Source organism: Dermacentor variabilis, chromosome 10 (genome assembly GCF_050947875.1).
Source record: "Dermacentor variabilis isolate Ectoservices chromosome 10, ASM5094787v1, whole genome shotgun sequence".
Taxonomy (NCBI): Eukaryota; Metazoa; Arthropoda; class Arachnida; order Ixodida; family Ixodidae; genus Dermacentor; species Dermacentor variabilis.
In genome coordinates, this window is record NC_134577.1 from 28407149 (window position 1) to 28419327 (window position 12179).

A 12179-nucleotide genomic window follows, 5' to 3' on the forward strand; every position below is an offset into this window, starting at 1 on the left:
AAGCAACATATCCTCGTTGCTGCTCGACATCCAGATCTAATGCACCATGGGGTCATACTTATAAATATGTGTGGATAACAAGAAGGCTTTCGCAACTTCAGGCGAACTTCCAAAAGCTAAACACAAAAAATCACATTTAGTGAATTGGTATCCAAGCCAGACAACCAGCGCAGAAATCAGATTTTACCGCACCGCCAACAGAACGACCGACTTGGATGCGTTTCTGTACTTGCAATATTGACCACTGACTGCAAATTCTTCGGATTTCTGTTCTATGATTTTTGCAGGTTTGTTGCGTTTTACAGCGAAGCTGTTAGGCTTTCGGCGGTCGGCATTTTTCGTGTCCATCCCTTAACAAAAATTATCATCAGCGATGGCTCATACCCACATAAATTCAGTGAGTATGGCTCATGCCCCGATACGCATAGCCAAAATCCAATGGTTCATCCCCCTCGTAGCGAAGAAGCTACAAGAACTCAGAAAACTGAAGCGAACAGTGCATAAGTTAGTTCGAGCCATACATACAACGCACAGAACAGCGTACGTTTCAATACGGAACAAGCTCAAAACAAACATCTATGATCATAATCAATGGCTCATAACCACGTAAGCAAGCAAAAAAGCAAAAATCCAATGGTTCAACTTGCCTAAGGCAGAGGCTACAAGCCCTCAGTAAAGTGAAATGAACAGTGCATACATTCATTGAGATCACCTATACATCAAACAGAACACCACGCGTTTCTATAAAAAAGAAGCTGAAAACAAGCATCCGGATAATCGGTAGAGCATTATATACGCCCCTCGACAGTTGTAGTAGTGGTTTTGCTAACGCTTCGCTGAACATCCACGTTCAGAGGACTGGGATGGTGAGCTCATTTTAAAATAAATTCTTGTGCGCTTTACGGGCGTTGCCTACACCGTGACTACAGCTTCACTTCCCATAAGGTTCGATATATGCGTTGAATCGTCCCAACGTATGACAGTATTCAGTAATAACATCAGGGTAATTTCATTCATTCATTCATTCATTCATTCATTTTATTTCGGCATTATGGTACGTTATAGCATGTACAAAAAGCTTCGTTCGGAATTTCGGAAAATATTTCGCCAGTGCTATTCTTACTGGTTTTAAATGTAGAAAATGAAAGGCGTGTGTCGTGCAAAGAAATGCTCTAGGTGACGCACCCGACCTTAAAGTTCAACAGAACAAACACTAGCGTTTTAGTGTCGACATTATTAGTGGGCTTTTTCTATGTCTAAGAGTACTAAGAAAGTTAGAAAAGGCTCTACGTACGCAGGCAGTCCGTGCTGGTAGAATGAGTCTCGCAGTATTCCAGCCGGAAATACTGGAAGAAAGGGCTGATGTTAAAGCAGCGATAAGTGATACTTCATATTTGGACCTCAAGCATTGGGTAAATGCTGTGCCAAAAAAAAAAGACAATAAAGAAGCTCTTCATTCATGAGTACAAGTTCCGAATATTCAAGGCTCACATGAACTGATTTGTGAGTGAATGCAAAAGTATTTGTCATCTCAGAAGGAAACAATAATCACGTCATTTTATCACTCGTTTCTATTTATGCTAAAAAAACACATTTCGGTCCATTTATTCATTTCTTCTAACGCAAACTTATTTGCGTCTATTTAACACACAGGCACCTGTGGTAAAAATTAAATTCTGGGATTTTCCGTGCCAGAACGGCAATCTGATTGTAAGATGTGCGGAAGCGCTGGTTAGGTGATAATTAGTGCGTGGTAAGGGCCCCCAGGATTATGAGGCACCCCGTATACAACAAATACGCCGTGCCTCCTTATTCCGGGTTGACCCACCGTGATGGCTAAGGCTGTTCGCTGCTAAATACGAGGTCTCGGAATTATATCCCGGCACCGGACGCCGCATATTGATGGGGACGAAATGCAAGAACGACCATGGGCCATGCACTCGGTGCACGTCAAAGTAATTCAGGTGGTCAAAGTTATTGCAGGGTACCCCGCTGCGGCGTACTTCATAATCAGATCGTGGTTTTGGCACGTAAAACCCCAGAGTTATTGTTTTTTTTTTAGATCCTGGGGCGTTCTTCGCCAGCACCGCCGTTTCGCATGAACTCCAAGTGCGATAAGAATGCGGAACTCACGCGCCATGTGCTTCCTGGTGCAAGGAAAAGCATTCGAGAGTGAGCTGAGAAAGATAGTGACTTGACGCACGCCCAATGTTGGAGGTCACGTGTACAAGCGTCCACTCAGTAAGCAAAGCACCCGTATGCTTTTCTAAAGCCTGGCAGGGGTTGCGTATGTTTGTCCACGTGGCTGATGACTTACAGGGCCCGTGCGCTTCAACTTGGAGGTAATCCGCGCCGGGTACAAATGCTAAGGGCGAGTCGAGATGGCTGGTGGCTTTATGCATGCTGTCTTTCCGCACACCTAATGTCGGGGGTTGTGTAATTTAACCTTCGGCGACGTGATGAAGCAAGCGGCAGCACATAGCGTTCCCTCCCATCTGCCTGCGTTCTCCATAATAACGATGTGAGCAAGTGCTTGCGGTCACCAAGGGAGATCTGTTCGTGTGTGTCGGTGTGCGTGTGGCGCCATGCTTGTAAACTTGCGTGTTTAGTTAGTAAGAAGACTTTGACTGCAATTCGTACAGCTGATAAAATCCCGAAACTGACTTCATGCAATTCATGCAAACGTCTCAGACTTTGCTATCGATACAATCACTTCACCTTTCTGGCGAAACTCTAATTTTTTTCTTTTTCTTTCTTTTAGCATGCGGCTCTCATCAAAATTCAACCACCGGAGCAGGTATTCAACTCGCGATCTGAAGCTAAGGTACGCAATGCCATATGCACTGCGTTACTGCGGTGTGTGTGTGTGTGTGTGTGTGTGTGTGTGTGTGTGTGTGTGTGTGTGTGTGTGTTTGTGTGTGTATGTGTGTGTGTGTGTGTGTGTGTGTGTGTGTGTGTGTGTGTGTGTGTGTGTGTGTGTGTGTGTGTGTGTGTGTGTGTGTGTGTGTGTGTGTGTGTGTGTGTGTGTGTGTGTGTGCGTGTGCGCGCGTGTATGTGCATGAGCGATACCTAGACTGCTGGATTTCTCGGAGATGTGAAAATTACCTGCATAAAAAAGTACGTCATCCGCATCGGCAATAAAAAAAATCTCTGTTTATCTTTTATAGTGCAGCTCCTAGGCGCCTTTCTTACGTTGAAAGTCGGCGTGTCTCGGCGTTGCTCGTAACCTAGCAAACGAGCACAGCGAAAGATAAAAGAGCGAACGCGGAGCGCAGCTGGGAATGAAAGATGATGGTAAGGAAGACAGCGCGAGGAGGAGAGCGGAGGAGGAAGCTACAGTGAAAGCATGAGGCGGAAACCACAGGAGGAGAGTATAGCGAAAGGGTGAGAAGAAAAGCTAAGTGCCGCATAAGACGGGCGCTGCGGCGACGGCTGCTCCAAGATGGCTCCAGAGTAGCGCACCGTCGTCTTCACGCGGCGAGCGCGTCGATCGATACCATATATGGAACAAAAGCGCTGCATGAGCGGAGGTCTGTCTGCGGCGGCTGCTGTGAATTGCCCCCACATGTCACCCGCGCACTGCCTCTCGCTATCTCCCGATTACCGAGGCAGTCGCGCCACTCTTCGCTCCGTTTGCAATGTGCCGCACGAGACAGTTTGTCGGCACCAGCCAATATATCACGAAATGAAAACACATATAGAGCTGCGCTCAAATTTAGCAGTAAGGAGTATCGTAATCTTCGGTGAATTTTTCTGCACTTTATGAAGCAGGCCTTTCTAAAGTTACATTCACATGGCTGGAAGGCTTGCACAAACGCTCTTTACAAGTATCTCTCAACACACGGAATTTGCTAAGAATGTGTTCGCGTTGCAGTTAATATCGTCCTGAGGTGCTAGTGAGTTGCTTTTGGGAAAGGAATAACTGGAACACCAATATATTTCATTGCCAATTTCAAGCACGGATATCTTGAATGAGGTGCTTGTTTTAGCATTTCTGCTTCATAGACAAAACTTCACAACTGCACGGCTTTCTTTTCAGGGTTTTAATACGTGCCCTAAAGCCATTACAAAGAAGCCTAAATAGTCAATGTGTGTTAATTATTCATCCCCTTCAAGAAGTATGCCCGTTGTCGGTACTTATACATTTTAACGTTTTATTTTAAGATCCAGTAGTCTTGGTAGTCACAACGTATACTTTGGTACATAGAATTGTAGGCTGATCGTGTTTCTTAATGGACGTGAAGCAGCTATAATTCTTCACGCGGTTCTGGAGAATCCATAAACACCAAAGAAACACCTCAAGGAACAAGAATGAATGTAATATGCCATAGTTAGAGAGAAAAACTATGAACTATCGTAAATGTGCGACAGGCTTTTAGTTTCCAACTTTTGGAAGTCAAGCAGCGTGAAAAAATAGCAAGCAGATTTGTTGGCACTGATGCTATCCTTAGTGATGCACATACGGCGCGGAAAAGTAGTGGCTGCGCAAATGTCAAAACACGTCAGTTGGCATTGTGCAAGGAGCATTTGTTTTTATTCGTTGCAGCAAGCAGCTGGTGCGTCTTTTAGTGCATTCTATAGACTGGCGAAACAATGGTTTCCAGATCAGGGAGCATGCAGGAGCCTTCAATGCTTGACTATTGCGTTCGATCAGCTTTTCTGGTCAACCAAGCTAGTCGACGGCGAGTTCATCTGGCGTTGAAGCCTCCACGTGCTTTGTTCGCTTCCGGCATAGTACTGTACAGCAATTGGTGGCGTTGCACAGTGTTGCACAGTGATGAATAAGGGCACTTTCGCAGGCGGTGTTCAGGATGTAAGGAATCAAACTGCTACTCAAGCTTCGGCAAGAAGTTGGTCTGAAATCGACTGCGTGCTCTTGTGTGAGGGAAAACCCCTCCAAGTGAGGAATAATTGCTTCTAATAGTTTGTACATGCGCTGTTGCAACACTGATGGATAAAGCAACCCACGGTGGGAAAAATAAAGTATCACCTAATATTAGAATAACAAAATTATCGAATTAACGCCCACTAATTAACGCCAATTATGAACGCCAATGATTGAGACATCGTTAAAACAGCCTGGACGTCGGAACAGAAAATAAGACAACCCGCCAAAAGCTTGTGTGTCTTCACTACTGCTGTCATTGAAAAATTATGTTGTCGAATTGGCCAAAGCGCAAATTTTGAGTCGTTTTATTGTGGAAGTGCTTGACACTGGAGGTAAGTTTTGACAATAACTCCAGTAGAAGTTTTTTTTTTTTTCATTTTCCCCAATCGGCTAAACATTGTCATCCTCGACCAATACTTAAAGCTCAGTCGTCATTTCAGAAGGTCCATAACGTTGCTAGTAGATGAATTCAAACAAAAACGTTGAACAGCATGTAGAAGAACTGTCCGATAAAATTGGTCCATTTCAATAGGCCTGGTAAGGGAAAGAATCAACTGGTAGTAGTAGTGGCCACCTCTTCTTCAAAAGGAATCGAATGATGGCAGAAATTTATCGTGCAAGTAATGTGCACCGTTTACGTAATTTACGTGAATAGGCCAACTGCGTAAAATGATCATCAACACTGAAAAACGCAATATAAGAGGTTGACAGCAATTTCTGATACATGTTTTTTTATAATTCGTAATATTTACCCATTTCATTCGTTGAGGGGCTGTAGAAGGCATTTACGACGGCAGGAGCGGTGATCCAGCTGTAAAGATGTCATAAATAGGTTTTGTCATTACGATATCACTTTCATGAAACTTTCTTGAAAGAGGTAAGTTGTCTTTGTGGTTTATACAAATGTAAAAAAAAGTCGCAGTTTCACCCGAAAGGCGAAGCATCGGTTGCGATAGCGAATTAGTCGGAAACTATAAAAAGTAAGGATAGTAGTAGTTTTATCGGGCGTATAAACTTGGAAACATTCGCTTACTAACTGAATCAACAAGCACGGTGTCAGCGCACGCAAGCAAAGAGGAACACATCACACTCGTTGAGCGCGGACACTCGCTGTCAAAACGCTGGTGTGGGCAAGCGCGGCTGCAGCAGCGAGCCAAGTGACCTTCGTGCTGTCGATCACTACAACGCTGCTGCGGCGAGAACACAGCGCGCACAAAGGTATGCGCCGTCTGCAGATTAGTTTCAAGACATGGATGGCGAGCGTTCACGGCCGTGTAAAGTGCGCCCTTGTTGGCGGAGTCGAAGCCCTTCCGGCCCCTCCCTCCCACGCTGCCTCCCAGCTTTCCTCCCTATTGTGCGCGAGATTGAGCCGCGATCGTCAGCTGCCCTTGCGCCCAGCCGCGAAATGCGGAGTTGCTGCCGGAACACAAGAACGCCGCCCCTCCTCCCTCGCTCTCATCCTACGACCACGGCTTTCGCGCGTCGGAAGACGGCGCGTTTGCTCTCCGCTTTTCTCCTTCGCTCGCGCGAGATTGAGCAGCTATCATCGGCTTCCCTAACATGTTTTCACTAGCACATATAGCATACGACGCGCGGCGACGGCATTATAGCCTCGGGATTTATACGGAACATCACCATGACGGCGACGGCGAGGGCAAAAATGCGCCTGCATTGTCCATATATTTGAAATCGCAATAATAATTTCTGACATTGACGATATTGGGATTAATTCCCCAAATTCTTCAACTTCTAATCAGAAAGCCTGCGCAGGAGCGAACAATTATGCAACTGAAAAGGCGGAATTGTAATAAATTGCTGTGCCTAATGACGTTTCCGACAATTGCATCCATAAATACGTGCCTGTTTTTCTTATCTGGCTTCCTACGAAGTAAGAGCAGCGTCCTTATGGCAGCATTGTCTTGGAATGATAATATAATTATAAAAAGCGGGACGCTGATGTTGAAAGGTCGAACCTTCAATGAAGAAAAGAGAGAATATATCAAGGACTCAATTTGCTGCCGTAGTAGTTTGAAAATGAACCTTGAGCTTTTACTTACGTATCGAAAGCGGTTTTCCATAACGGTGTCATTGTAAATCCATGGCGGAAATCCGATCTTTTTGGTCATTTTTTTCAACTGAACGAAAAAAAAAATATTTTTGACAGTTTGGCGTTGTTCTGATAATATAATGCCGAAAGCTTTTTCAGCAAGAAGGACGGCTCGATTACCTTAGCATCTCCATATGATAACAACAGTGTCTTCATGTACGTTTACAAGTTAACCGGCTGATGTTTTTGTCGTAAAAGCTACGGGTATTTGTCTAAACACCGACATGAGGATGCAAGATTGTGGGGTCTCTTGGCACCTTCATGCTGCCTTCTAGATTTTCATGCCAACTCGCCGTATGCAGAACGCGATTCGTGGGAGTTTTTCATGATTTGTGATGGCACAACAGTCCAGATGAAATTCGGGCCTTTATTTTTGTAGAATTGATGCCAAGTTTAACCTTATGGCTCAGATTTTAATCACTGTGGTGTTCATCCACCTGTGCCTCGCCTTTAGTAGGGAAACGTGGACAAGTTGGTTTTCTGGTCGTAGATAAAAATAGTGCTAACAAAAACAATGATGAAGTAAAATACGTGTGTGAGGAAGGCCGATTTCCTTCGTCCTCTTCATTCTTAGCGCTGTTTTTGTGAAGTATGGCCTACCGAGAATGAGGGGCTTTCCGTTGGTCCTTGATCCGAAGCTTCCCCATATAAACCTAAATGCCATAGGGAACACTCACACATTTGTGTAATTTTTTTTTTATTCTGAACGCATGCTTACATTTATGATGTAAGTCAAATGGTGGTGCGAAGTTATAACCAGGTACATAGATGAAACACAATCCAAGGCACAGAATGGCCGTGTTTCTCTGTGCATTGCTGCAACTAAATAGCGCAACTGACAACCCTTACGGATGTAATGCTTAAGAGAAACATTTAGCAGTTAGTTCTGAGGTAGGTGAACAATGGCTTTCCGTTGACATAATAATGGTATGAGTATTCTTAGGATACACCACGTACTCTTACGGAGCTGACTGTCTGTATGTATCTGCACCTTCAAGGGAACTAGAGCTCGGGACTACGGCACAGTCTTGGCCAATGCCAAAGCATCACATGTGCGTTACGCACCAAGAAAGAACTCTGCTGACGTTCTTGCGGGCCACGAGCCTTAACGAAACTTTGTATCTCTCCCTATATATATATATATATATATATATATATATATATATATATATATATATATATATATATATATATATATATATATATAATGTCTGTGTGCCAGACTGTATGTGCTGTTATATATCATTATCATCACCCCGCCCGTGTAATAGCATGTCAGGCGAACAGCGAAGCTAACACCTCTAGCAGATCTTAAAGCTTGCTTCTCTCTATCGGCCTATGTCTGTAACATTTTTCCGCCAACCTGAGTCACTGGGTATTTCATGGTAGTCGAACGAGTTGCGCATCAGGTGGCTTTGAGGAGGGTACAGGGTTCGAAAACAGCGGTCAGTCCCATTTGAGTCACTGGGTATATCGCACTGTGTATGTGTACCACTCTTCCACAAACCTCTTTGCTACCTACTTGGAGAACTGACTATGTGCCACTCGGCCTGTGGTGCTCGTAATGAGCCTCTTTGATACCAACATGGGTCGACGGTTATGTGGCATTTTATGGGTTCGGCTCTTCAGTAAACTTCTTTGACGTTCAATTAAGTAACGAGTTGTGTGCCACTGGGTATGTCACTGTACAATGGCAAAAATTGTCATTTAAATTTCTCCGAGGGTTGTCGGAAACAAATCTGCGCCACGCGCGGGCTTTCGGGCGGCGACGCTAGACGGCGCAGCGTGCACAGTAGTAACCGCGAGAGAGAAGCCCGGTTGCAAGCACGTTGCGACGTTGGCAATACGGGATTTCGCTACATCGCTCCAATGCTAAACGCATTAACGTTGACATTCATCGGGAAGTCGGTTCTGCGTTATCTTTGGCTCGGCTAAACAAATACTTGTACGATGTAAAATAAAATAACGAGGACCTGAACCACCCATGTCTATGGTCGGACATCGCTGAGATGTTGCGGAGAGCAAGAAGAAACGTTGAGTACCGCGCGGGAATTGGGTATACTAGAGCTAATACGTGCAGGAAAATACCAACGTAATGAACTATGTCCAATTCTGAAGTGCGATAGCATATAATACGAAGAGAAAGCATTTCGTAAAGTTTCCTTGAAAGCAAATGGGAACCACAAAAAAAAAACACGACAGGCGCGTATAAATAAAAAACACGTGCGATATGCCACTAATGAAGTGTAACGTCACACCTTCGTCAGAGCTGTATCCTTTGTGATTCCGGTCAACCAATCTCTTGTGGAAAGAGACTCTCTGAAGGTCTTCGTTATATTTTCTATCATCGTTTCGACCTAAGAGGAGGTAGAAAGAAAAACGCCGTTACATAATTTTTACAATACAAAACTTGGCAGGTCACTGCCCATAGGTCCACGCATTATATAGTTTAATTATTTGATATTGTGAATTGAATAACTTCGTAAATTTTCGCCACTAGACCTATTTTGTCTACATTTTATAGAATCAAGAAGCACTGAGTATTTTTTGATGATTTGATATTGTTGACGAGACACAAAATAAGAACATCTTAATCTTAATTTCGGGAAGGCTTTACATTCTTATGAATGGAAGAAGGAAGCGTCAGGCCTAAGTTTTTGTACCGGAAGTCAGACATCCCTAGTGTAAACAAAAACAAATATTTAAAACAGTTCATCGCCAAAGGGGAAACCATTAAATCACAGTAGGCATGAGCACTTCTAATGAGTTGTTAACGCGAAAGCACTAATGTCAAATTGAACGCTGCTGAGAGGGCCTTCGAGTTTTGCGCTGCGAGTAATGTACCATAGCGGTACATGCTGCTCGAGCCAGCAAGCAGAAGCAGCCTGCGGTTCGAACGCTGCATGCCACCGACGTATTGCGCGACGAGAGACCGAGGAACCAGCAGCGGCCACCAAGGCTGGCAGGCGCGCGCAGCAGCTAAGCCCAGCAGGGGTAAGAAAGACAGGGAGCGCGCGCTGCCTTCCGAGAGCGAGGGTGACTTGGCGTTGCGGCGATGCCCTCTCCCCTCACGCAACACATGGCGCACTATTGCCGCAGCAGGTGTGCCCTTTCGCCCGCTATATTCCGTCGAGGCGCGCTCCTGATGTGCTGTTCTGGCCTATGGGAATTTGGGTCCCGTTTCTCTGCTAAAGACACTGCTGACTTTTTCGCTCCATGGGCGATTTGATTATTTCGCATCAAGACGAGGCTTATACCATATAAATAAGTATGCTTATCGCAAAACAAACACGTCCACATTGCTACAAAAACTTGACCTATGACAAAGGTGGTAACAATCGGGCATAGTCTGTAGGAAACTAAATTGCATATTTAAGTTTGTACCAACACAAAGTTCATTTGCCGCTAGAACGACAGCTTTATATCGTTAAATGGAAGCGCCGTAGGTAAACTATTTCCGCAGTTTATTTACGAGGGGTAGCAAACGCTAGCCAATGTAGAAGCCAGCCAACATCAAGCAGGGCACGTCGTCCTCCTCAGATCAGTCAGATGCCGCCCATGGGTACGCCCCACTAGGTCCAAGTGTTCGCATCAATTTCTTCGAATAGCACGTAGCATGACCCTGGGCTGCAGAAGCGCCAGCCTGGCGCCAATAAGAATCCACGGCATAGGAAGGGTGGTAATGCCGAAGTCTCGAAACGGAGACGACGTCATATATCGAAACTGGTGTTCCTGGAAGTTCATTTGAGATGGATACATCTTGAAAACTCACCGGCTACAATTTGTAAATTTTAATATGAGCCATAAACTAATTTAAAGATTCGTTGGGCCACAACATCTATATGGTTATGGATTACCAGTGAAGCTGTTTAGGCTGCATACAAGGGCGGCATACATAATGAAATCGTGGATTTTTTTTATACGGTACCACAATACGCCAACACAAACGCCGCCACTGTCACCGCACCTTCCACGCATTTGCCGCAACCGCTGCCGCAGCAGCGCCAGCACCTCCAACGAGCGTCACGTTATAACCACGGAACCGCAGACCACGTTCACAGGCGCCGTCGCCGCACTCTTTCCCCTCTTCTTTATTCGTAAAACAGGATTTAAACGAAATAAAGCGCACGCAAGCCAACTCGCTACACTAAGCGCACTTATATATATAGTGTTTCTCTTACAATGCCAAACTTGTGTGATTCTATTTGGACCCAATATATTAAGCATATTTTTGGTATTTGGTGGAGTGCTTGAAACCTGCCTAACCTCCGCCATTGGTGGGCCCGGTATTGCACTATCTCTGGCATCAGCACTCACATTCCTGTCAACCATACGGGCGCAAGCGGGCCAGGGTAACCCCCCCCCCCTCATGGGAACGCATGCGGGGGCTGCATACAGAGGCTAGAGGTAAACAGCTTCGCTGTCAAACAAGTGAACTTTTCTTAATTGAATGTGTGTTACGATTTCCCGTGCTGATAATGTGAGCTTCTTCGAAAAATCCAGCTCAAGGACAAGAATTGTGCTACCCGTCACAGGCGATCTTTAAAAAAATGTGTAAAATTAATAAAGTCCCCCCTGTGTAGTGGACGTTATGTGCTGACATCCCCGCAGTTAGACCGCTCCCGCGCAGTCCTTCCGTGTGAAAGAACCCTTCACTACCTACTCCGTGAGTCGTAGCAGTGGCTTGGCGTCTATACGGTGTTGCGTTGCTAAGCATGAGGTCTTGGGATCAATTCCCGGCCGTAGCGGTCGCATTTCGATGGAGGAGAAACACAAAACCGCCCGTGTGCCGTGCATTTGAGCCAAGTTAAAGAACCCCAGGTGGTAAAAATTAATCCGGAGTCCCCCAGTAAGGCGTGCCTCATAATCAGATAGTGCTTTTCGCACGTAGAACTCCAGAATTTATGTTTAATTGCATGCTTCGTTGCTTGCTTGCTTGTGTGTGTGTGTGTGTGTGTGTGTTTGTGTGTGTGTGTGTGTGTGTGTGTGTTTGTGTGTGTGTGTGTGTGTGTTTGTGTGTGTGTGTTTGTGTGTGTGTGTTTGTGTGTGTGTGTTTGTGTGTGTGTGTTTGTGTGTGTGTGTGTTTGTGTGTGTGTGTGTGTGTTTGTGTGTTTGTGTGTGTGTGTGTGTGTTTGTGTGTTTGTGTGTTTGTGTGTTTGTGTTTGTGTGTTTGTGTGTTTGTGT

General features: G+C 45.1%; 1 protein-coding gene across 3 annotated transcripts in view; it reads right to left on the bottom strand.

Annotated features, from left to right (window-relative positions):
• Window positions 1–12179, bottom strand: part of LOC142560223 (neprilysin-1-like) — a 53278-nt gene that overhangs the window by 11528 nt on the left and 29571 nt on the right. For all 3 annotated transcript variants that reach the window (XM_075672170.1, XM_075672171.1, XM_075672172.1), the window contains 5 exons: window positions 9254–9352; window positions 6946–7023; window positions 6749–6861; window positions 5641–5699; window positions 1295–1346 (listed from right to left, as the gene is read on the bottom strand). In XM_075672170.1, coding sequence (XP_075528285.1) covers window positions 1295–1346; window positions 5641–5699; window positions 6749–6861; window positions 6946–7023; window positions 9254–9352 — 401 coding nt within the window. The remainder of the gene's footprint in view (window positions 1–1294; window positions 1347–5640; window positions 5700–6748; window positions 6862–6945; window positions 7024–9253; window positions 9353–12179) is intronic.